Source organism: Strongylocentrotus purpuratus, unplaced genomic scaffold (genome assembly GCF_000002235.5).
Source record: "Strongylocentrotus purpuratus isolate Spur 01 unplaced genomic scaffold, Spur_5.0 spur5_scaffold_21, whole genome shotgun sequence".
NCBI lineage: Eukaryota > Metazoa > Echinodermata > Echinoidea > Camarodonta > Strongylocentrotidae > Strongylocentrotus > Strongylocentrotus purpuratus.
This window is the reverse complement of record NW_022145607.1, coordinates 38,200,101-38,225,577: the sequence shown is the minus strand read 5'-3', so window position 1 is coordinate 38,225,577 and position 25,477 is coordinate 38,200,101. Positions and strand designations below refer to the sequence as shown.

Below are 25,477 nucleotides of genomic sequence, written 5' to 3'. Positions count from 1 at the left end.
CATTGTATCACTTTTCACATGTAATGCTTTCATCTTTCTTAGAAAGATTCTTAGATTGTCCGTAAAATAGAAAATGCAATAATTGGTGCTTAAAGGTATCCTTTAACAATGTTAAATTTGAGATGCACGACCCTACGTGTTGTCAATGTCTGTGATATGGTGTGATATTGAAGCCCTAAAAAATTGCGCTTCAAAATGATCCTGAATTGTCTCAAAAATGTAAAAGATCTGTACGTGACCGGCTTTTAATACCATACCCATTTTCCCCAATAGACTGAAGAAAACCGTTAGGAAAACGCAAAATTTGATTTCGATTTTAAATCATAAATACCTTGACAATAAATCAGACAGGGGATCGGCTTGTTAAATTCATTGGATTCCTGACTCACCTACAGGTTTATAACTATCATTGCACCAGGATTTAATTTCAGAATCTGAGACAAAGTTACCTAGTCCCTTTAATGTACCATTATCATGATTATGCATATATGAAGAGTTGCAGATTTTGTATGTGGCACTAGCCTTAATCCAATGCTAAAATTCAGAGTTCACACTATCAAATCTCATAACTCTTGTATATACCAGCGGTAATTTCAAATCTTAGAATTATGATCCTCTTCGGCTTGCTGTCTCTGTCTTTGTGCCTCTATCCCTTCTCTCTGTCTTTCCTTTGTCTGTTTTGTTATATAATTTTATTATATATTTCTCTCCATCTTTCTCGCCCTCTCCATCTCTCTCCCCTCCCCCTTCCCTCTCCCCTCCCCTCCCCTCTCTCTCTCCCTCTCTCTCTCTCTCTCTCTATTTCTTATCTATCATGTCTTTCTCGCCCTGCAATATGGCACAATCTTGCAGGCGGATGTTGGCCTCTTAGTTTCCAAATCATCACGATACAACAATTTAAAAAAAGATTGATCGTATGACCATTACCAAAAAGCTCAAGTATACTGTTATGATAACCACCGTAGACAATATTTTTAAATAAATAGCAGAATAAAGAGCCCTCACCATCATTAGGTGCTCGAGTCAAGGGCCATTGCAGAGGGACTACCTAGCGCAGACGACATCTTCAAAAAAGAGTCAAGACCAGTATCGAAAAGTAATCGACAGCACAATTTCAAGAGATTGTTTGACTGATTATGGCGCGCTTGTCTATTTTGCTTCTTCTGGTTGCGATATCTTACGTGCACACCAGCGAAGGCAGTTACATTGGAGAGAGTTTGTGCGGACTTTGGTAAATATAATTATGTGTATCATTTTTGTTTCCTTTTTTTAAATTCAAGTTTATCAAATTGTTTCTAAATTATTTTGCGTAAACCGTTTGTAGGAGATGAGAATTGACTGTATTAATTAAATAGACGACATTTATAATTGAGATTGCGTGAAGAAGAATTATTAAAATTCACGGTAAGCTAATAACTGAAAGGAGATTTTTTTTAATGTAATAATTGTAAGTGCAGATAGCGGAAAATCAAAAGAGATATCCAAAAATATATTGGAAGTTCGACAAATTTACCCCGTTTTTCTCCCTCCCTCTCTCTCTCTCTCTCTCTTTCTCTCCCTCTCCCTGGGAACTGTTGCATAAAAACTTACCATTGATGGTAACTTTGCCATGAATGGTAACTTTCCTGGAAACCTTGATTTGATTGGCTGTTGTGACGTTGCCATGGTAGTTCGAATTTGTGGAGAGGATGCCATCAGTGGATCACTTCATGTTTCAAGAAAGGAGCTCCCGCTTACACAGCTAATTATGACAAGCTGACATTGGTTTATGAATGGGGGCCTTCACTTTGTAAGAAGGTGAGTCTAAACTTTTTATATATATTTCTATTTTATCATTCGTCATTCAACCATCAAAATTAGAATGAATGAAAATCTCAATCACAATTTTTGAGAAAACGATTGAAAAGGGGCTTATATAAAATCATTAGTATGTATGTAACTTAATGCAAAACTTGATAAATCAGAACAAATTTCATTTTTTTTATTTTGTTTGCATAAAATATTCTAACATAAACAAATTGATAAAATATAGCCGGGCTTGTGGCAACCTACCCCCCCCCCCTCCTTCAGGTATTGTAGCACTGCATGTCTAGGACCACAGAAGGCCGTGTTTTGCTATGATAAAAAAGGATGATGGCCGATTAAATAAAAACAACCAAGCGTCTGTCTGACCTATACACACTAAGCTAATAATGTATAGTATACATGTAGCTAATCAACGCAAGGACATAAACACTGACTTATATCTATATAATATGGACAGCTGTCAATCAAACTTTGATTTTTTTTAGCATTAACATCCATTGATAAAGATATGTTCATGTACCAAAAACATTTACATTTAATGTTTATGCATGTACTTCCTATACCACTTACCAGTGGTTCTAACTCTATATCTATGGCATACTTGGTTCAAGTTTCCCCTGTATGTTATCATTTATGGTATTTAGTTGTTGTGTAAATGTTGATGAAGTGTGATATTTGTTGTGAATGCCTAGGACAATGTACGCAAAGTAATTTATGTGATGACTGTATAAATGCGTTGCCTTTTAATCATTACAAATTTGATGATGAATTTGAATTCCAATTACTATCTTTCTTCAGATTAAACAAGGATGTTGATTACGATAAATTCAAATATATTAAACCCATTTAGATTTTGACAATGTGTCTAATGATAAGAACAATAATATAGTATGGAAAGAGTAAAAGTATTTATATTTTTGCTGACGAGTTCAATAATATGTTTAATTATAATGCAGCTGATTTGTTTTCTTTGCTTCATATTAATGCCAGAAGCTTGATAAGAAACTTTGATAATTTGTCTTTTTTACTTTGATCATTACAACATAAATTCAGTGTCATTGGTACCTCTGAAACTTGGTTTCAGTCCAGTACAATCATAGATATGTTTAATATTCCTGGTTATAATTTAGTGCATGTAAATAGATGTAAAGGAATTGGTGGAGGAGGTGTTATTTATGTTAATATGATTTTGATTTTGAAATATGTCAAGATATATCTAACTTTTTTGATATATGTGATTCTCTATTCATTGAACTGAAATGTAAGAATAAAAAGTTGGTTGTGTCTACAAAGCGTCAAATGTAAATTTAACACGTTATGATGATAAAATGCAAGAACATTGTGACTTTAATTTACGGATATGACCTCGATTTTTTTTTTATCAAGGGTGACTTTAATTTGAACCTGTTGAATGCTGAAACAAATGAAAATACTAATGTTTTTCTGAATCTTATGTACAGTCATAGCTTTTACCCTTTAATAACTAAACCTACAAGAATATTTACTACATCAGCTACTCTCAATGATAATGTTTGTTCTAACTCTCATGATGATGGTGTGATAAAAAGCTTTAATTTTTAGATGATATTTTTGATCATTTTCCCATTTGTGCAATATATATGTCCGAACACAACTCTCAAAAAGACATTGATTAATGATGGTAATGTTAACGCATTCAAGAGGAAATTTAAAGATATGGACTGGAGTGTTTTATATAAAATTAATGATGTCAATACATGTTATGAAATATGTCTCAAAAATTGTCTGAATCTTTTCCGGAAGTAGAAATGAAAACACATAAACAAAGATTTTAAAAACCCTAGGTATCAAAGGGCTTGTTGCGATCTATTAATAACAAGAATATAATATATACAAATCACTTGAAAATTCGCTTCAAAAATAAAATGAAGTTGACCAAACATAAGAATAAATTAACTGATGTATTACGTGTTGCCACAAAAGACTATTTATTAGTTACTTATTAAAGTTCTATACCATTAAAGGAGATATTACGAAAACATGGAACCAACTAAATAATTTACTCAGGAACAGAAAGTTAAGTGGCATCCCTTATATAATGTTTAACAAGGATAAAAAATGTGATGTAGTTCCTGACATTGCGAATGAATTCAATTCATACTTTGCTTCTTTTGGTAGAGATATCTCTCAGAATACAACCTGCGTATTCAGTTCATTTCTAAATCCAATGTTTTTATATCCAATTTCGGTCTATAAAGTTTTTAAAATATGTTCTACTTTAAATTCATCAACGTTATGCAGCTCTGATGAAATATCACCCCGTGTTGTAAAAAACTGAATTAATCTCTTTATAGAACCATTAATTAATATCTTTAATAAGTCTCTTTATTGTGGAGTCATACCTGATAACTTGAAAGTATCTAAAATTATTCTTATATCTAAATAAGGTAATAAAAATGAAATGACTAATTACAGACATATAGCAGTAATATCAATCTTTGTGAAGTTAATGGAAAAACTCATTCATAAGAGACTTTATTCATTTCTACAACTACGTAATGTTTTGATAAGTGAACAATATGGCTTTAGAAAACAACATTCAACTAATCTTGCAATTTTAAATTTATTTCAACATATTTTAGAGAATATTGAACATAAAAAGTATTGTGTGGGCATACTAATGAACCTGTCTTAAGCAGATGACACCATTGATCACCACATACTTTTACAGAAACTTTATTTCTATGTTGTAAGAGGCAATGCATTTAATCGGTTTGAAAATTATTTGACTAATAGAACACAATGTGTGGTTATCAATGGTGTCAAATCATCAACGCAGTTGGATAGCTGAGGTGACCCCCAGGGATCAGTGATAGGCCCCCTGCTATTCCTTGTTTATATTAATGATATTATAAACTCATCCAAAATAATAAAGTTGTCATTGTTTGCTGATGATACCTGTGCAGTTATTTCTCATAGATAATAATAATAATAATAATAATAATAATAATAATAATAATAATAATAATAATAATAATAATAATAATAATAATAATAATAATAATAATATTGGAATCTTATATAGCGCATGTATCGACCTTGCAAGGTCCTCAAGGTGCCCCAACATTACCCGGCTATGCTAGGCTGCCGATTTCAAAGCTCACAACATGTTATAACACATGTTATTGAATCCATAAATATTGAGTTAAAAAAAGATAAATAGTTTGTTTCAATGTAAAAAACTATCCTTAAATATTTCAAAAAACATTTACAATATATTAGAACAAGTAACAGGAGGATTCCTAATAACCTAGATGATGTACATAAAGCAAACATAACAATAAAAAGACTAAGTGTTGCGAAATTTCATGGTGTAATTTTTGATGAATATTAAAACTGGAAAACACATATATATCAACTTTGTAAAACAATATCAAAGAATGTTGGAATATTATCTAGGTTTAAGTATATATGACCTAAAAATATTTTGCTCATATTATATAATACTCTTATATTATATCACCTTACTTACTACAGTTATATCTGGGTAATACATATAAGACCCATTTGTCAAAGATTAAACTATTTTAAAAGAAAGTTGTTCGAATAATAACAATTCAGATTTTCGCTCATCATCTGCGTCATTATTCAAATGTTTGAACATTTTACCTATTTATCAATTGGTTAATACACTAATATTTATATACTCGTCATTAAATAACATAATTCCCTAATCTAAAGATAAGCACTTAATATTCGATTCCGATTACCACCAATACAACACCCATCAAAGTAACTACAGTTGGTCTTCGATCCCTTATCAGTAAGGGATTAAAAGAATGGAATAAAATCCCACAAGACATAAAATCAAACAGATCACTTAAAGGGATAGTTGAGTTATGTTGCAGAGGGCGCTACACAAAACAATTTTGTTGTGATATAATGAAAACTGAGTGTCAAATTTGAAAAACATACAATTTAAACAACAAAATCTTTTTTGTTTGATCAAAATCGGTTCAGAGACGGCTGAAATATCCATAAATATAACCATTTCCTATATTTGTGTACCATCACAAATATTAGATAATTTGAATCAGCCATTGACAAAACGAAATGGCGCCTTATACGTTTTATTTCAGCCATTGCCGATGTTGGCTTTTTGTTGGCTTTTCGTGTTGTTTATAAACGCACAACCAGCCGGCCCATGTATTGTTATTATTAATTAAATAATTAATTAACGGTCACCGTATTTTTTTTAAAAGTAGAGCTGAATTGGTATGATCGTACTGGCTAAATTTCACACATTTGGGGGTCTAAAATTACCTTCATAGCAATTATAGGTCCTAAAAGGGCACTAGAAATGTCATAAATAAGAATAAGAGCAATAACCTTGCACTTTGAAAGCATTTGCGATCTGAAACAAGAACTCAACTATCCCTCTCAGAAATTTAAATTATTGTCCGAGTCAATATTATTAGGCTACTTTTAATGAAATGTTATGGATATTATGCATGCATATGATATATAATGTATATGTGACCCCCCCCCCCCATTTTATATTTTGAAATTAAAGTTTCAGGAATGTGTATGTGAGTGTATCTGTGGTGGTGGTGGTGGTGTGTGTGTGTGTGTGTGTGTGTGTATGTCTCTCTGTGTGATAATGTATATAGTCTTGTTTGTTTATTTTGAATAATTAATTGTTTTTCATTTTTCTTCTTTCGGGATACCGATTACAAGCATTTTGCTTTTCGGAGTTCCTATCCATAATTGTATTTATTGTTTGAAATTGATATACTGTTATTGTTTTCATTTGATGTTATTGTATGGTTGAATCAATAAATACGAAATACGAAATCAGAAGGCATGAGCAGGAAAAGCAAACCCGTGCTTCTTGATGCATTGGAATAATAAAGTTTGTTTGTGCACAGTTAAAGGTAATACAATGTTTTGGTATGGGGTCATGAATTTGGTTCAAATGAACATATTGGAAGCATATGCGGTCCTACAATATTCAGTGATCGTTGTTGCGTTTGAAATCGAGTCGAAAGTTATGAAAAATTGTAAATAATAAACTCTTTATGTTGTATAGCTCCCTCTCAAGGTCAAGGTATTAATTAAGCTATAAAACAATATTTATTGACTAAAATCGACCGATTAGCATATCATAACTACATATTCTGAGATCTTCATGGTCGCAGCTACCATTGTACGGCCGTAGGCGCGTTTTAAAACTTATCAAAATTTACCGGGAGCACCAGTAAATTTTATATTGAATTTTTCTCGAAAGCAGAAGTGTTTTAGGGGCTATATTTTCTATTGCTTATAATACATCCACAGGGGCATCCAAATATATCGAAATTGTAAAGAATCACTATCCACCCAATTCTCATTATTTCCCAAAACTTTGTATTACCTTTAAGTTGTTTGCGCAGGCTGACGACTCAGGATTGCATAGCTGGAGCTCAGTGTGAATTCAAAAGAGTGAGCTTAAGGTATTCCTTGAGACAAAAGATACGTGTGTGTTGTTTTAGGAAGGCTTCGAGTTTTTTCCAGTACATTGGTCCAGTATATACATTTTGTTGTGTATGAAGACGGGTTTAATGGAGGAAGATGATATTGGTTACGGCGTCTAGTAGGGTAGGTGTATATTGGCACTAGTTGTATGTAATTTTGTAAGAGCGCTGGGAACCTGATTGGAGTTTAATTTTAAACATGAACATGCCTAGGTGAAATGAAAACAAATCGTGTACGTTAACGATTTTGTTTGTTAACAAATAGATGTTCCGTATGTAGTAGTAGTGGTGGTGGTAGTAGTATTGGTGGTAGTAGTAGTAGTAGTAGTAGTAGTAGTAGTAGTAGTGTCATTGTCATTTTTTACTAAACCTTTTATTATTATTATTGTCATCATTCTTTTTAATATTATTATTATTAACATAATTATTATCATAATTTTTATCATCATTCTTGTTAATATTATTATTATCATTATCACTATCATTATCATTACCAATACTTCGATCTAAATCTAAAGATTTCCATCCAATATTTCATCTTCCTGATTGTTTTCAGAGGAACGCATGTACCATCCCAAGTACAGCTAAGCAGATATGGACAATACATGGTCTCTGGTGAGTTCGACCTTGACATATAATCATTTCAATAGTTTTTTTAAAGTGAAATCTACTCCCGTATTTCTTGTATTCTTTTATTTATTTATCAATTCATTCATTTACTTACTTATTCATTTATTTATATATCTATGTTTTATTCCGCTATTAATCTATTATGTATTTATTAACTTCTTTGTATTACGTTTTAGGCCTTTCAAGAACAATGTAAACTCTACTCTAACATATTATTCATTATTTGTTTCTTTATTCTTTCATTAATCTATTTATTCATTGATTTACTTTTTTTTACTTATTTTGTATATACTTATGTATCTATGAAGGTGGATATCTATATATTTTAAATAGATAGATAACCACATACATGAATATAAAGTATATAAACAATTATTCATCTTTTTGTGTATTTATTTTTTATTTGTATTTTATTTCAGGCCTTTCAAGAGCAACTTGAGTAATATTCCAAAACACTCTTCCACGAGCTCTCCTCCAATAAACTGTAATGGAACCTACGACAGGAATGCTCTCTCTGTAAGTTTGATGAGATCGCCTTATAGTGAGGTCAATACACAGTAAAAAGCACCCCAACCCCAAAAAATTGCAACAAAAGGTTTTACAACGGTTTCTAGTACTATTCGACCTCAGGAATAACATACTAAAAGTATACAAAAATCGAATGTTCGGAAAGCTGTTATTTTCAAGATGGCGTCCAAGATGGTCGCCGATAACTAAAAATGCCCATAAATCACTTATTATCCATCAGAGCGACATAATTTTGGTGTCTATATCTCATGGTTTTTTTTTTTTTTTTTTTGGGGGGGGGGGAGGGGGGGAGGGGGGGAGGTCAGAGAATAAGTTGAGACAAGTAAGAATGATTTGGGATGGTCTACGAAACCCCAAAATCCAAGATGGCGTCCAAAATGGCCGCCATAACGTAACAATGGCCATAACTCACTTATTATCCATCATAATTGGGGTGACAATGCTAGGGTTTACGGGGTCAGAGAATCCATTAGGATAATTTAGAACGTCACGAAATCCAATATGGCGTCCAAAGGGCCACAAAACCACTAAAAAATCCCAATAGAGGGCGCACTTATGAACAAGAAATGAACTTATAATGTATCTCTCTCACCCTTAAGGTGTCACAGATCCAAATTCACCCCCCCCCCAAAAAAAGAGGGTCAATTCAACTATTGACAGGTCATTGTTGACACGGGGGATGGGGGGGGGGGGGGTGACAAAGACAAAGTAACAACTTAATAATAATATCTAGACAATAAACACACATTAATATTACCAAGTTCCTCTATTAGTTCCTTTGGCTGACTAGGTAAAAGGACTTGGTAGCACAGGATTCCAAAGAGAGGTTGCATTTCACAATCTTCTGGAAGACTGCTTTCTTTCCGATTCCGAATATCCAAGAAGCGAATCGTAATCGCTGTAGGCATGCAGAAAAAGTAGTTGTGAGCATAGATCCCGTACCCAGGTCCACTTCAACTGATTACAGTTCTACACCTTCGGAGCCTTGGCTCAGTTGGCTGCATTGTAAAAGTGTAAGTATAGTTCCCTGCTATCTGTTCCAAGGATTTGCGAAGTCCAGTTCCTAATTTCATCAGGGTACCGATTGCTTCCAGCAAAACCATGAACGCCTGGAAGCAACCTAAGCGCAAGTCAATCTCTTTCAGTGGGCTATGCTGGGGGTGCATCGATAATTAGCTAAGAGGCTTTCCAATGTATGCTGTTTTCACAATCAGTCTCGTTTAAAAGGAAAGACAATTAAAACTCTGGGAGAGATTTCGAAAGTAAACATTTTAACTGAACAAACCATAAATGCTGCTTTGCTGTTTCAATGGTTCCTGGTAGTTTAAAACACAAGGGAACTTGAACTAGCAGAGGTGATGAGGCACGTACACAGGGGGTGGTTTTGGGTGGTAACCCATCCCCCCCCCCCGCTTATTTAACGGCTGGCTGAGTCGCTGCGAAATTTTTCCTAAAAAACTGGACCGAAAAAAAAGATTATATGTGCTCTTACCCCCCCCCCCCTCCCCCTTAAAAAAATCCTGTGTACGCCACTGGCTCATGCTATCACCTATCATGCAAGTAAAGTCAAGCAACTTGAGTAAAGCTGTGAAAGAACACAGAGCAGTACTTTCTTGATGGTGGTTCCTTTGTGCATCGGAGACCATGGAAGACAGGAGACAGCTATGCAGAATAGCACACCCCCCCCCCCCACTATGGTTCTGCAATTGTAGTTTTTGACGGCTATGGTGGAGGGCCATCAATTAATAACAATACACACCAGCGACGTGGGCAGAATGCCCATCCTGTTGTCAGATTCAATGCAGACACAGTATTCTCAGGCAAGAGGATGAGTTTTTATCACCAGACTGCAATAAGCAGGGACTCATAAATCTCATTAGTGGGGAAATGAGGAAGAGTATTTGCGCCGTCACCAATGCATTCGTGGATTGAGATGTACATATTGCAAAAGCTGCAGTGAATTCTTCTCGTCGTCAGTCTACTATTCTGATTGTAGAACACACTGACACATTGGTCTTGCATTACGCGGATGTAGAAAGCAGGGAACTATAATTCCGGTCTGACAATACAGCCAAGGCTCCGAAGGTGTATAACATTGAGCAGTTGAAAGTGGACCTGGGTAAAGATCTATGCTCACAGTTACGTTTTCGACATGTCTACACTGGTTGCGATTAGACTTCCAGGATATTTGTAATCGGAAAAAAGTAGTCTTCCAGAAGCTTGTGAAAGGCAACCCCACTTAAGAATCCTGCACTTGTACTTTCCTTCTTCCAAGCCAGCCAACGAAACTGGTCGAGGAACTCGGTATAAAAGCAATGTCTGTCATGTTTGGTTGCCGCTGTAATGACTCACTTGCATCAATACGATACAACTTGTTCGTCAAGAAAGTTGCCAATGCGACTCCTTCTTACGCCAGCCTTCACCCAATTCCTCTCCTGCAGAACATCATGGCATGGATTGAGAGCGAAGAAGACACGGACGTCACAGACTGGAGCTGGAAAAGTAGAGGACAATCACCTGGTTCCACTGATGTTCAATATTGAGTATGCACCTAGTAATCTTCTGAAGTTGATTCATTGCAATTGCTGAACTGCTTGTAGCGCACCTCGCTGTACCTGCAGAGGTAACGGACTGCCATATAACAGTGTGTGTGGACCTTGCCAACTTGATGTATGCCACAATCCATATAACGAGTCACTTGATAGTGAAGCGAAAGATGATTTATCCTTACTCAAGTACATTCCTCATCAAAATGAAGATACGTGGAGATCTGCATGGTGAATTCGCTTTAAGATAACATATGAACAACACAAGGTTTTGAACATGTTTAGTTGTATGGTGGGTAGGTATCATGAATGTGTGTCTAGATATCATTATTAAGTTGTTACTTTTTCTTTGTCACTCCCACCCCCCTCCTCCAGTGTCGATAAAAGGACCTGTTAATAGTTGACTTTACCCTTTTCTTTTGTGCGCCCTCCACTGAGAACTGTTGATGGTTTTGTGGCCCTTTGGGCGCCTTATTGGATTTCGTGGTATCCTGAACCACTGCTTGACGTTCTAACGTATCCTAATGGATTCTCTGACCCCGTTAACCATAGCATTGGCAACCCAATTATGTCTCTCGGATGGATAATAAGTGATATATGGTCTTTTTTTTAGGTATCGGCGGCCATCTTAGACGCCATCTTGAAAATAACAGCTTTCTGGACGTCCTGAGGTCGAATACTAATAGAAACCGATGAAAACCGTTTGATGCAATTTTTTCTGGTCAAACCATGTCTTGACCCGAGACTATTAGTATAATATATAATTATGTTCTCAATTACCATCAGGGGCGAATTTAGAGTGGGGTGGGGGCGTATCCTGCCCGTGCGCCCTTTTAAAACGCAAGTGAAATACCTTTGGTATTCAAGTCCAAAATTGTGTTCCCCTCTCCGATTTCGAGTTGATGATATTGTGTTGTTGTTGTTGTTGTTGTTTTTGATTTTTGTTGCTGGTCAGATTTTTCATCAAAAATAACTGCAAAGCTTGTTGGATGCATGTTACAAAAACCATCTACGTATGGGTTTTTGTTGTTTGTTGGTTACTCTGTTTGTTTTGTAATGATTCCAAAGCCCTAAAAAACGCAATAGTATGTACTGCATAAAGAACCTTTTCTATTGACTTCTGTAGATTCTTTCACTCCGCAATCTAATAACTAATCTAATAAGCCCACACACTTAATCATATCTGTTTTATCCCCATTTTTACCCTAGTCTACTATACGAGCAAAGTTGAACGAGAAATGGCCGAACATCGAAACTGGTGGAACCAATGACTAGTTCTGGTATGTATCTAGTCCTGTCTTTGAATTACATGGTGCTAGACATTGGAAGATCTAGGATTCTTGGTGGAGGGAGGGGGGGGGGGGAGCAAAAGTTTTAAAACCTCTGGTAAACACAAATAAATTTCGGCCATCACAATTTTACCAGGTAAGCTTTTACTAGACTGTATGCACAGACTCTTACTTGACGATTCAGAGCCTAGCCCAGCCAGTCTCTGGTTGTGTCATGAACAGCTAAAGTACAGAGCGTACGATGTGCACTAGACCGTGTAGTCGGCATAGCCTCTTATTTCAGACACTCTGTAACGCATTACGAATTTCAAGTCCCACTCATAGGTCTGGCTGAAGTTCTGTTAGCGGGGTTTATATGACATCGTTTATTTTCTTCATACTCCTCACCATGATTTACTCTGCAGGGCCTGCACAGAATGCCGCTGTATATCTTGTGGTTAATTTCGTTGTGACTTTGCAACACATCACCACCCAAAATTCAAATGTAACATTAAAAAATATCATGCTTATTTGTCACATGAATACCATAAAAAATCCGAAATATATATACGTGTTTGATCATTCTGTTGTTTAGTTTGATTGATTGATTGGTTGTTTGTTTATTTGATTGCTTTCGATCCAGGGAACATGAATATGAAAAGCACGGCACATGTGCCAGTGATTTGAAAAAGTTTAACTCTCAACTCAACTACTTCCGGGGTACCATGGATCTCTATGACAAATACGATATCAAAAAGTATATGGCTTTTACCACATTCTTCTTCTTCGTCGTTTACTTTCTTTATCTCCCTCATCATATTTTCTTCTTTTTTCACTCTTTTTTCTTCTTTTTCTTAATCTTTTCCTTCTTTTTCTTCTTTTTGTTCTTCTCCTCGTACTTCTTATCTTCTTCTTCTTCTCCTTCTTCTTCCTTTTCTTTTGCTTCATCATCTTCTTCTTCCTCCTCCTCTTCTTCTTCTTTTTTTTCCTTTTTTGTTCTTCTCCTTCTTCTTCTTCTTTGGCTCCTTCTTCTTCCACTTCTTCTTTTTCTGCATCTTCTTTTTGTTTATAACGTATTCATTAAAAGCCATGTAAAGATGGAATAGGTAAGTACACACAGTAAGAACATCCTACGCGAACTCACTTATTATCTGTGAGTTAGGGAAAAGATACAGAAAATGCGAAGCGTTCGTATTTAATACGCTTAGGCCATTACACAGAAAAACCGCTGGGGTTTACCCCGTCATAATGAGCTTTTACTGGCATCCTTCCTCAAGCTTTATTTTAACGCGGTAAACCGCCAAAAAAAAAGGCACGTTCAGATATGACGCGGTATACCCCCCTCCCCCTAACACACACACACACACACACACACACACACACAAAATAGTAATCGTGATGTTCACAGCAACCTATAGTGTCACTTAATAAATTGATGTTAAAGGGCAAGTCCACTTTAAAACAAATTTACATTCAGTAGATGCAAAAAATCAGACAGACCAAAGTTGAAGCAAAATCGGATAACTAATAACAACGTCTTACATTTTTAATGACATGAAAAACTTTGAAATTCACAAGACTAATTAGCAACCCACTCATGAGTCTGTGACGTCATTGCCTGACTATCCACTGTTTTTTTTCTTTATAATTATGTTGATAATATTAATTTCTAATTTCCCCCCTAAAAATCTCATTCCCTCACACCAGCATCCAAGGTATATTGATAGTAATTTGTTTTTGTGTGGATGCACTACTATAGAGTAATTATTTTGTCAGTTAAATCATAAAAATGTGAATTTCGATAAACTATTTATATACAAAATCACTATGATTGTTAATATACAATATTCAGAAAATATTATCATTTCTTTGAAGATAAAGTTGAATTCTGGTCATGCGATTGCATTGTGAAAGAAACGGTGTGGAATCGATCAGAAAAGGTTGATCATCTAGCATATACGTATTGGTGTGTACTGCAAGGTTCTGGAATCATCAAAATGATAAGAAATTTGGCCCAGTCTTGGTAAAGTTACAAGCACTGTACACATAAATTATGTATATGAGACTACACGAATATTGTGGCATACAAATCCGTTCTGACTTTTATTCTGTTACATGTCATATATAGAATATTAAGGCATATCATAATAATAATAATAATATTTAATTTTTATATAGCGCCTAATACAAATGTCTCTAAGCGCTTTACATACTATTACCCCGGTCATTGGATTCAGTGCTTGCCCGCACACACTGTATGCATATGAATAGCTATGCTTTCAAGGTAACATTTGTGTTATCTGATGTTCTTCCCCACTTGCATAATAACAATGATAACGCTCATAAATAATTGGTCACCTCATTCCCAGAACTCAACCTTTTCTTTAAAGTTCATAAAAGATTTTGTGTAATGTCTTTCACGCAATATGATACAAATAATATAACATGGGCAAAGGCATGGGGAAATCAAGTTTTTGGGGGGTAAAAAAAGAAACTAATGGGATAAAAAATATTTTAAGCAATTGATAAATAATGAGGCAATGACGTCACAGACTGATAACCAAATTGGCAATTTGTGAAGTGATTTTCTAAGTTCCATAGTTTTTCATAACTTCCTTATTAGTTACCGTTTTTACTCTTTTTTTTCGTTGCTCTGTTTCTCTGCATCTATTAAAAACAAATTATTTTTAGAGTGGATTTGTCTATGTCCTTTTTGCAGCCAACATTAAATTCGAATTCTGTAGAACTTTGCAGGAATTACGAATATGGCATCCCAATAAACAAAATCATGTGAAAATCACGTCAATATCAAGGTATCGACTTGAGGAGAGTTACGTTCTTCAAACACCTGACATTTACGTAAATGTGTTAATACGTTTATTGCACTAGGTAACTTAAAACACACGTACTCTAAATTACGCAATTGTCACTGCAATATCACCATTATAATAACGTGATTATCTCTACCTTGGAGACCATGGTTTGTAAACCTAATACTCCCATGTTTGTTTGGTTATGAAATTACATCTTCATAAACGAAATTATCGCGTCACAGAAACACGTGAAGCGTTAGTGATAGTTTTATTCAAAATATCTGCGTGAAATTCACGTGAATATTACGAGGCTGACTTGAGATGAATCATGTTCTTCATTCACGTGAAATTTACTTCGAAGAGGAAATATGTTACTCTGACCCGCGTTCAACCCAATAATTACGCAAATGTTACACAATAAATGAACCAAAATAATGACGTTCTCATCAATGTCGCTATTCATAAGGACCGCTATTCATAAGGTCCGCTATTCATAAGGTCCATTATTCATAAGGACCGCTATTCATAAGGTCCGCTTTTCATAATTGGAGAAAAGGGTCATTATTCATAAGGGTCATTATTCATAAGGACCGCTATTCATAATCAAAGAAGAGGGTCGGTATTCATAATATTAGAAGAGGGTCGCTATTCATAATAGGAAAACGGGGTCGTTATTCATAAGGGTCCCTATTCATAATATTACAAAAGGGTCGGTATTCATAACACAGAAAGAGGGTCGCTATTCATAATACGAAATGAGGGTCGCTATTCATAATACAAAATGAGGGTCGCTATTCATAATGCAAAATGAGGGTCGTTATTCATAAGGGTTATTATTCATAAGGGTCATTATTCATAATAAGAAATGAGGGTCGCTATTCATAAAAGGAGAAGAGGGTCGCTATTCATAATAGAAGAAGAGGGTCGCTATTCATGATAGGAGAAGAGGGTCGCTATTCATAATAAGAAATGAGGGTCGCTATTCATAATAGAAGAAGGGGGTCGCTATTCATAATAGAAGAAGAGGGTCGCTATTCATAATAGGAGTAGAGGGTTGCTATTCATAATAAGAAATGAGGGTCGCTATTCATAATGGAAGAAGAGGGTCGCTATTCATAATAGAAGAAGAGGGTCGCTATTCATAATAAGAGTAGAGGGTCGCTATTCATAATAAGAAATGAGGGTCGCTATTCATAATGGAAGAAGAGGGTCGCTATTCATAATAGAAGAAGAGGGTCGCTATTCATAATAGGAGTAGAGGGTCGCTATTCATAAAAAGAAATGAGGGTCGCTATTCATAATAGAAGAAGAGGGTCGCTATTCATAATAGGAGTAGAGGGTCGCTATTCATAATAAGAAATGAGGGTCGCTATTCATAATGGAAGAAGAGGGTCGCTATTCATAATAGAAGAAGAGGGTCGCTATTCATAATAGGAGTAGAGGGTCATTATTCATAAGGGTCATTATTCATAAGGACCGCTATTCATAATCAAAGAAGAGGGTCGGTATTCATAATATTAGAAGAGGGTCGCTATTCATAATAGGAAAACGGGGTCGTTATTCATAAGGGTCCCTATTCATAATATTACAAAAGGGTCGGTATTCATAACACAGAAAGAGGGTCGCTATTCATAATACGAAATGAGGGTCGCTATTCATAATACAAAATGAGGGTCGCTATTCATAATGCAAAATGAGGGTCGTTATTCATAAGGGTTATTATTCATAAGGGTCATTATTCATAATAAGAAATGAGGGTCGCTATTCATAAAAGGAGAAGAGGGTCGCTATTCATAATAGAAGAAGAGGGTCGCTATTCATGATAGGAGAAGAGGGTCGCTATTCATAATAAGAAATGAGGGTCGCTATTCATAATAGAAGAAGGGGGTCGCTATTCATAATAGAAGAAGAGGGTCGCTATTCATAATAGGAGTAGAGGGTTGCTATTCATAATAAGAAATGAGGGTCGCTATTCATAATGGAAGAAGAGGGTCGCTATTCATAATAGAAGAAGAGGGTCGCTATTCATAATAAGAGTAGAGGGTCGCTATTCATAATAAGAAATGAGGGTCGCTATTCATAATGGAAGAAGAGGGTCGCTATTCATAATAGAAGAAGAGGGTCGCTATTCATAATAGGAGTAGAGGGTCGCTATTCATAAAAAGAAATGAGGGTCGCTATTCATAATAGAAGAAGAGGGTCGCTATTCATAATAGGAGTAGAGGGTCGCTATTCATAATAAGAAATGAGGGTCGCTATTCATAATGGAAGAAGAGGGTCGCTATTCATAAAAGAAGAAGAGGGTCGCTATTCATAATAGGAGTAGAGGGTCGCTATTCATAAAAAGAAATGAGGGTCCCTATTCATAATAGAAGAAGAGGGTCGCTATTCATAATAGGAGAAGAGGGTCGCTATTCATAATAGGAGTAGGGGGTCGCTATTCATAATAAGAAATAAGGGTCGCTATTCATAATAGGAGTAGAGGGTCGCTATTCATAATAAGAAATGAGGGTCGCTATTCATAATAGGAGAAGAGGGTCGCTATTCATAATAGAAGAAGAGGGTCGCTATTCATAATAGGAGAATAGGGTCGCTATTCATAAAAGGAGAAGAGGGTCGCTATTCATAATAGAAGAAGAGTGTCGCTATTCATAATAGGAGTAGGGGGTCGCTATTCATAATAAGAAATAAGGGTCGCTATTCATAATATGAAATGAGGGTTGCCATTCATAATACGAAATGAGGGTCGCTATTCATAATAAGAAATGAGGGTCGCTATTCATAATAGGAGTAGACGGTCGCTATTCATGATACGAAATGAGGTTCGCTATTCATAATACGCCCCCGCCCCCTCGGCTACGTTCCTGGTCCTGTAGGGGGGGGGGGGCGATATATAGCCCTGAATAGTTGTCTCTTTTTAAAGTAACTATATTTTATCTGTTATCTTTGATAATTATATAGAGCCAACCCCCGCTCATGTGGTGACGAAAAAAAAGTAAAACATAACACAAATGTAATCCTATCGTAAATTTTCCTCCTTGTTGGAAATCTTGCCCCATCACCCTGCCCCCGACTGATCTTATCCAGGCTACGCCACTGAGATATTAAGTACGCCAAGCAGGCCCATTATCCATTTTAGCTTGCTATTTAAGAAACTAGTAATTGTTTATACGACAATAATGTTTTTGTAGAAAGTAATTTTTATTACGACTTATGGACCTACAAATTACTGAGCGGAATTGGACCTGACAATTGGACCTAAGCCCAGTATCTACCGATCCCCCGAGCCCCCCCCCCCCCCCATCAGTACGCCCCGGCGCGGATCCAGAATTTTCCAATGGGGGGGGGGGGGGACTGAAATTTGAAAAATGCGCAGACCGTTTTTTCAACTCAACATACCAATACTGACAAGGTCATATTAGAAGCACGATACGGGTACCTAGAAGCAGGAACAATTTTGGAAAGGGGTGCAAGCTCACTTCACGTCTCTTGTCCGATATCAACATTTCCCGTTTTTAAGATATACATTTTTTTGACATTTTCATCTGGGGGGGGGGGGGGGGGGGGGGGGCTAAAGTCTCTTGCCCGATTATTTTCTAGTTCACAATTCTGCTTGTGAGCGAAACGAGCGAGCAAAAATTTGAGCATTATATGTTTTTTGTGAAAGTGTTATTTATCACCTAGATAAACGAGAAAAGATATCAAAAATTCATATTCGGGCAGCTTGCTGTCCCCCCCCCCCTCCCCTCCCCTACCCATTACGCGCGAAAGCTTTGAACTTTCATTAATTATTAGAAAAAGAAGACGATTTATTGTACCATTCTCGACTCTTAATCCTTGTCTGAATTCAGTTTTCCCCCTCGCTTTTACCTTTCGTTAATTATTAGAGAAAAATTACGATTTGTTGTACCGTTCTCGACTCTTAATAATTGTCTGAATTCTATTCCCCCTCTTGCGCAAAGCGCGTAAGCTTTGACCTTTCATTGTTTAATGCAATTATTAGAGAAAGAAGATGATTCGTTGTTCCATTCTCGACTCTTAATCCTTGTCTGAATTCAGTTTCCCCCCTCCCGCGCAAAACGTGGAAGCTTTGATGTTTCATTAAATTATTAGAGAAAGAAGAGGATTTGAAGAGAAATGAATATATGATATGAATAGCGACCCCTTACTCCTATTTTAAATAGCGACCCTCATTTCATATTATGAATAGCGACCCTCTTCTCCTATTATGAAGAGCGACCCTCTTCTCCTATTATGTATAGCGACCCTCTTCTCCTATTATGAATAGCGACCCTCTTCTCCTATTATGAATAGCGACCCTCTTCTCCTATTATGAATAGCGACCCTCTTCTTCTATTATGATTAGCGACCCTCATTTCCTATTATGAATAGCGAACCTCATTTCGTATTATGAATAGCGACCCTCTTCTCCTATTATGAATAGCGACCCTCTTCTCCTTTTATGAATAGCGACCCTCTTCTCCTATTATGAAAAGCAACCCTCTTCTCCTATTATGAATAGCGACCCTCATTTCCTATTATGAATAGCGACCCTCTTCTCCTATTATGAATAGCGACCCTCTTCTCCTATTATGAATAGCGAACCTCATTTCGTATTATGAATAGCGACCCTCTTCTCCTTTTATGAATAGCGACCCTCTTCTCCTATTATGAATAGCAACCCTCTTCTCCTATTATGAATAGCGACCCTCATTTCCTATTATGAATAGCGACCATCTTCTCCTATTATGAATAGCGACCCTCTTCTCCTATTATGAAAAGCAACCCTCTTCTCCTATTATGAATAGCGACCCTCTTCTCCTATTATGAATAGCAACCCTCTTCTCCTATTATGAATAGCGACCCTCATTTCCTATTATGAATAGCGACCCTCTTCTCCTTTTATGAATAGCGACCCTCTTCTCCTATTATGAAAAGCAACCCTCTTCTCCTATTATGAATAGCGACCCTCATTTCCTATTATGAATAGCGACCCTCTTCTCCTATTATGAATAGCGACCCTCTTCTCCTATTATGAATAGCGAACCTCATTTCGTATTATGAATAGCGACCCTCTTCTCCTTTTATGAATAGCGACCCTCTTCTCCTATTATGAATAGCAACCCTCTTCTCCTATTATGAATAGCGACCCTCATTTCCTATTATGAATAGCGACCCTCTTCTCCTATTATGAATAGCGACCCTCTTCTCCTATTATGAATAGCGAACCTCATTTCGTATTATGAATAGCGACCCCTTACTCCTATTATGAATAGCGACCCTCATTTCCTATTATGAATAGCGACCCTCTTCTCCTATTATGAAAAGCAACCCTCTTCTCCTATTATGAATAGCGACCCTCATTTCCTATTATGAAAAGCGACCCTCTTCTCCTATTATGAATAGCGACCCTCTTCTCCTATTATGAATAGCGACCCTCTTCTTCTATTATGAATAGCAACCCTCTTCTCCTATTATGAATAGCGAACCTCATTTCGTATTATTAATAGCGACCCTCTTCTCCTATTATGAATAGCGACCCTCTTCTCCTTTTATGAATAGCGACCCTCTTCTCCTATTATGAAAAGCAACCCTCTTCTCCTATTATGAATAGCGACCCTCATTTCCTATTATGAATAGCGACCCTCTTCTCCTATTATGAATAGCGACCCTCTTCTCCTATTATGAATAGCGAACCTCATTTCGTATTATGAATAGCGACCCTCTCCTCCTTTTATGAATAGCGACCCTCTTCTCCTATTATGAATAGCAACCCTCTTCTCCTATTATGAATAGCGACCCTCATTTCCTGTTATGAATAGCGACCCTCTTCTCCTATTATGAATAGCGACCCTCTTCTCCTATTATGAATAGCGACCCTCTTCTCCTATTATGAATAGCGACCCTCATTTCCTATTATGAATAGCGACCCTCTTCTCCTATTATGAATAGCGACCCTCATTACCTATTATGAATAGCGACCCTCTTCTCCTATTATGAATAGCGACCCTCTTCTCCTATTATGAATAGCGACCCTCTTCTCCTATTATGAATAGCGACCCTCATTTCCTATTATGAATAGCGACCCTCTTCCCGTGTTATGAATAGCGACCCTTATAAGTAATGAACCTTATTTCGTATTATGAATAGCGACCTTCTCGTCGTATTATGAATAGCGACCCTGATTTCATATTATGAATAGCGGTCCTTATGATTAATGACCCTTAATATGAATTATGAATAGCGACCCTCATCTCACGTTATGAATAGCGGTCCTTATGATTAACGAACCTTATTTCATTATGAATAGTGACCCTCTTTTGCCATTATGAATAGCGGACCCGGAAGTACGGGAATTTACACGTTATGAATAGCGGTCCTTACGAATAGCGGACCTTATGAATAGCGGTCCTTATGAATAGCGAATAGACCCCTTCTGAACATCGTGTCTTGGATCTTCCATAATTACGTTCAGGCGCGCCGGAAGCAGTTTGGAATTGGAGGGGGTGGGGGGGGGGGGTGGGTGCAAACATCCAAGAAGAGAAAGCTAGTTGCAACTGGTCCAGTTGATGAACCAGTTAATGCCAACTGGTAACCCTGGAAATTGAAATGGGCTAAATGATCCAGTTGATCCAGGCCAGTTAGAATTCAACTGGTCTAGCTGAGCCATTAGAACCATTTGGTAAAACTTCCAACCAGTTTTACAGCAACAACACTTCAATACTGGTACGTCTGTATTTCCAATGTAAAGGCATTGGTAATAAGTAGACTTACATAATTCAATTAATCGAAATTTGTTCATATACTTGTATTTTATAGAAATTATTTTAGTTCATAGTTAATGTTTCCCTTAATCATGTTTAACTAAATGTAATTTATACGAAGTAGCGAAATGTCCTAATAACTGGTAATTTATATTTGTAGCATTTTCGAAATTAATTGCATATAACTAAATCATCAGTAATTAAGAAATACGCTGTAAATTCAGATAAATTGTTTAAAAAACATAGATCTGCACGCACCCCATATTCAATATGCAAATTAATTGGTGTCAGCTGGTGCAAATGGAAATATGCCAACAGTCAGTTATCAACTGGTGAACATAGAAATATGCCAACAGTCACGGGATTATCACCACGGAACTTAAATGGTAACTGTGAAACTATCAAGACACCCAAGAATAACTCATGTTCACACCTGGAAAACACGGAATACCCAGCTTATGTTAATAATCCGTTTGAGTCACGAGATCATCACCGCGGAACTGTTGGCAACTTTGACTACCATTTAAATAGGTGTTTTAAGACACCTAATAATGACTAATTTTTCACCCCTAAAAGTCACGTATGCCCAGCTTAGATTAATAATCCGTTTGAGTCACGAGATCATCACCGCGGAACTGCTGACAACTTTGACTGCCATTTAAATAGGTGTTTGAAGACACCTAATAATTACTAATTTTTCACACCTAAATATCACGGATTCACAGCTTAGATTAGTAATCAGTTTTAACTACGTGATCATCACCAAGAAAGTTATGGTAACTTTGAAACCATTTAAAAAGGTGTTTTAAGACACCTAATAATTACAATTTTTCACACCTAAAAGTCACGTATGCCCAGCTTAGATTAATAATCCGTTTGAGTCAAGAGATCATCACCGCGGAACTAATGGCAACTTTGACTACCATTTAAATAGGTGTTTTAAGACACCTAATAATGACTAATTTTTTACACGTAAAAGTCACGTATGCTTAGCTTAGATTAGTAATCCGATTGAGTCACAAGATCATCACCGCGGAACTGGTGGCAACTTTGACTACCATTTAAAAAGGTGTTTTAAGACACCTAATAATTACTTATTTTCACACCTAAATATCAGGTATTCACAGCTTAGGTTAGTAATCAGCTTGAGCCACGTGATCATAACCAAGAAATTTATGGTTACTTTGAAACCATTTAAAGAGGTGTGTAAGACACCTCAGAATTACTAATTTAATATAACCAGAGATTCACGGACAGAACAATAAGACGATTAGCCAGTATAAGTAACGTGATTATTACCATCAACCTTGGATAACTTGTGAAACCAATCGATAAAGGTGCTTACAAGACCAAATAATTACGTATTTATCACCACCATCGGTCAACGGACAAAAAACTCGTTGCTTGGTCAAGTGGTTATTTGGTCATAAACACTTGATTTACAGAGGTAAGTGGAATCACGTTACTCCAGTCGCGTGATAAATTGGTGGTTTTTAGGTTAGATGAAAACGTGAACAGGAGTACCTTTTTTGTTTAAATGAAGGCACGTGTCGATAACGTTTAAATCTAGTTCAAAAGGCACTATACTTTCAAATCACTTAAAATACACTCCAAAAAGAGGTTACTTTTTAGTGTTCTGTCTAATGGGATGTATGTCCTATCTGTGAAATTTAAACATTAGCAGTGTCCTGGTATTCAAATTATGCAAGGAAACCCGTTTACCTTCTATACTGCACAGTCAGACACTATCGAGTGACTTATGCCTAGGTCACATTTGCCGCGGCGGCCGTGCGGTCTAAAATATCTACGACCGATATAGCAATTATAGCAGCATCCCCACGGTCAAATAGGGTAGCGGTCACATATGTTAGGGTAACCGCACGGCGTCTTTTGAATTTGTGGAGTCGGAAAATCTGCGATTTCCTTTAAAGTGATGACGGACGGCCTGTAAAGATAGGGATACGCCCTATATATAAGGATATAGGGTGACCCTGAGGCGGCTGCCGCAAGTATCTCTCGATTTCGGGTGCGTATGGCCGCCGTTTCCTAGCCGTAGAGCAAATGTGACCTAGGCATTACTGACGACTTTTTTTTCTTTGGTAATAACGTACATAAAATGAGCTGTAACATATACACAAGTATTTGTCTACATCAATAACCCACTACTTGTAATGGCCAAAGTTAAAGTGATTAAACCTTTGTGCAGCACAAATCGTACGATCATTCGGTAAAAGTGTCTGAAAATCAGACTATTACTTAGGTGATTGCAATCACTTAAGTCAATTCGACAAATAATGCTCGTTATTTTCCCACTAAAAGCCATTTTCAAGCCCTTTTTCTTTTGATGGAAGTTCTAAATTAGTATTGTGTTTCAAATGCCTCTGGAATTTAAGCTTTTCATTTGTGTTTGGCCTGCAAATGGGACATAGTACCTTTAAGCCCTTAAGGGAATAAATCTGGCAATTTTTGTTTTCATTTTTGTTTTCTTCAATTTTTATTTATTTATTTATTTATTTATTTATTTATTTTTTATTTATTTAGGCCTATTCATTTATTCATTTATTTATTTATTCTTTATTTTTTTCGGGGGGGGGGGGGGGTTCGAGCTTTACAATTGTCATTGGCTCAAAAATCAAAAAAACATTATAAGTCTAAGAAATAACGATACGTATTTATCTAGCCAGAATGATTTGAAACATTATAAAATAAATGACGGAAAACATCGTTTTAGATTTGAGTTTGTATGAGGAATAAATTGAAACTGTCTGTATGTGTTACTCAGTCTAGTACATATGTCACAAAAATAGTTATTATTTATCATTACCGCATTTCCACGTGTTTGACAGAATCTTGGCAAATGGCGTAAAACCCGTAAAGCCCACTACCGCCCACTACTATCCATTGTCCTGGATCACTTCAGCCCTAAAGAAGGGACTTCGCGTCGACCCTAATGTCTACTGTGTAGTAAGTATGATGTATAGCAAGAACACATTTGGCCCATTAACACCACAAACACATTTTGAAAAAACGTCGATTTTTTTTTTTCGGTCTACCATTTACACTACTGTAAAAACACATAAAAAGGCGTCGAAGGTTGCTCGTAACCTTTTTTGGTGAGTGGTGCGAACGCGTGCCTCGTCAGCACGGAAGCGAAGAGAATCTTGTGAGCAAAAATTGGTATCTTACCGAAGTTATCTTACTGCAAAAAATCGGTAAAGCTTCGGCAGGCGTTTAACAAAAAATACACTCCAGAGATGAATTATTCGATTTCGGTCTGGAGCGATAATTGTGTGTTTCGCTCCATGCAAGTTTTACACATACAATGTTCCCTCGTAATTCCAGAAGTAAAAAATAAATTCAAAAGTTTGCGATTTCAACACCAGGTGGGTAGTTCTGAAAAGGACTGTTGGGTTTGAAAGAGGATGGAAAAGAGAGTGAGAGAGAGGTAGTTTATCACTTAAGTCTTGGTGACGAGCAGTCAACCTGTTCGGAAAGTCCATCCTCGATCTCTCTTCGCATTCATAACCTGGTTCATCGGTCCACCTCATGACTCCTTTCATGAAAGAATATCTCTCTTAATTTCTCTTCCTCTATCCAAACATATCAAGTAGTCCCCCGTATGACGAAATA

The 25,477-nt window shown here is 36.5% G+C and overlaps 1 protein-coding gene across 1 annotated transcript; it reads left to right on the top strand.

The window, feature by feature from the left end:
• The first annotated feature begins 908 nt into the window (after positions 1–908).
• LOC105444289 lies at positions 909–24,805 on the top strand. Its single transcript, XM_030995247.1, has 7 exons — positions 909–1,231; positions 1,671–1,797; positions 7,855–7,913; positions 8,348–8,444; positions 12,212–12,282; positions 12,914–13,027; positions 24,694–24,805. The coding sequence occupies exons 1-5, from the start codon at positions 1,137–1,139 to the stop codon at positions 12,275–12,277; spliced, it is 444 nt and encodes a 147-aa protein (XP_030851107.1). The 5' UTR covers positions 909–1,136; the 3' UTR covers positions 12,278–12,282; positions 12,914–13,027; positions 24,694–24,805.
• The last annotated feature ends 672 nt before the right edge of the window (positions 24,806–25,477 follow it).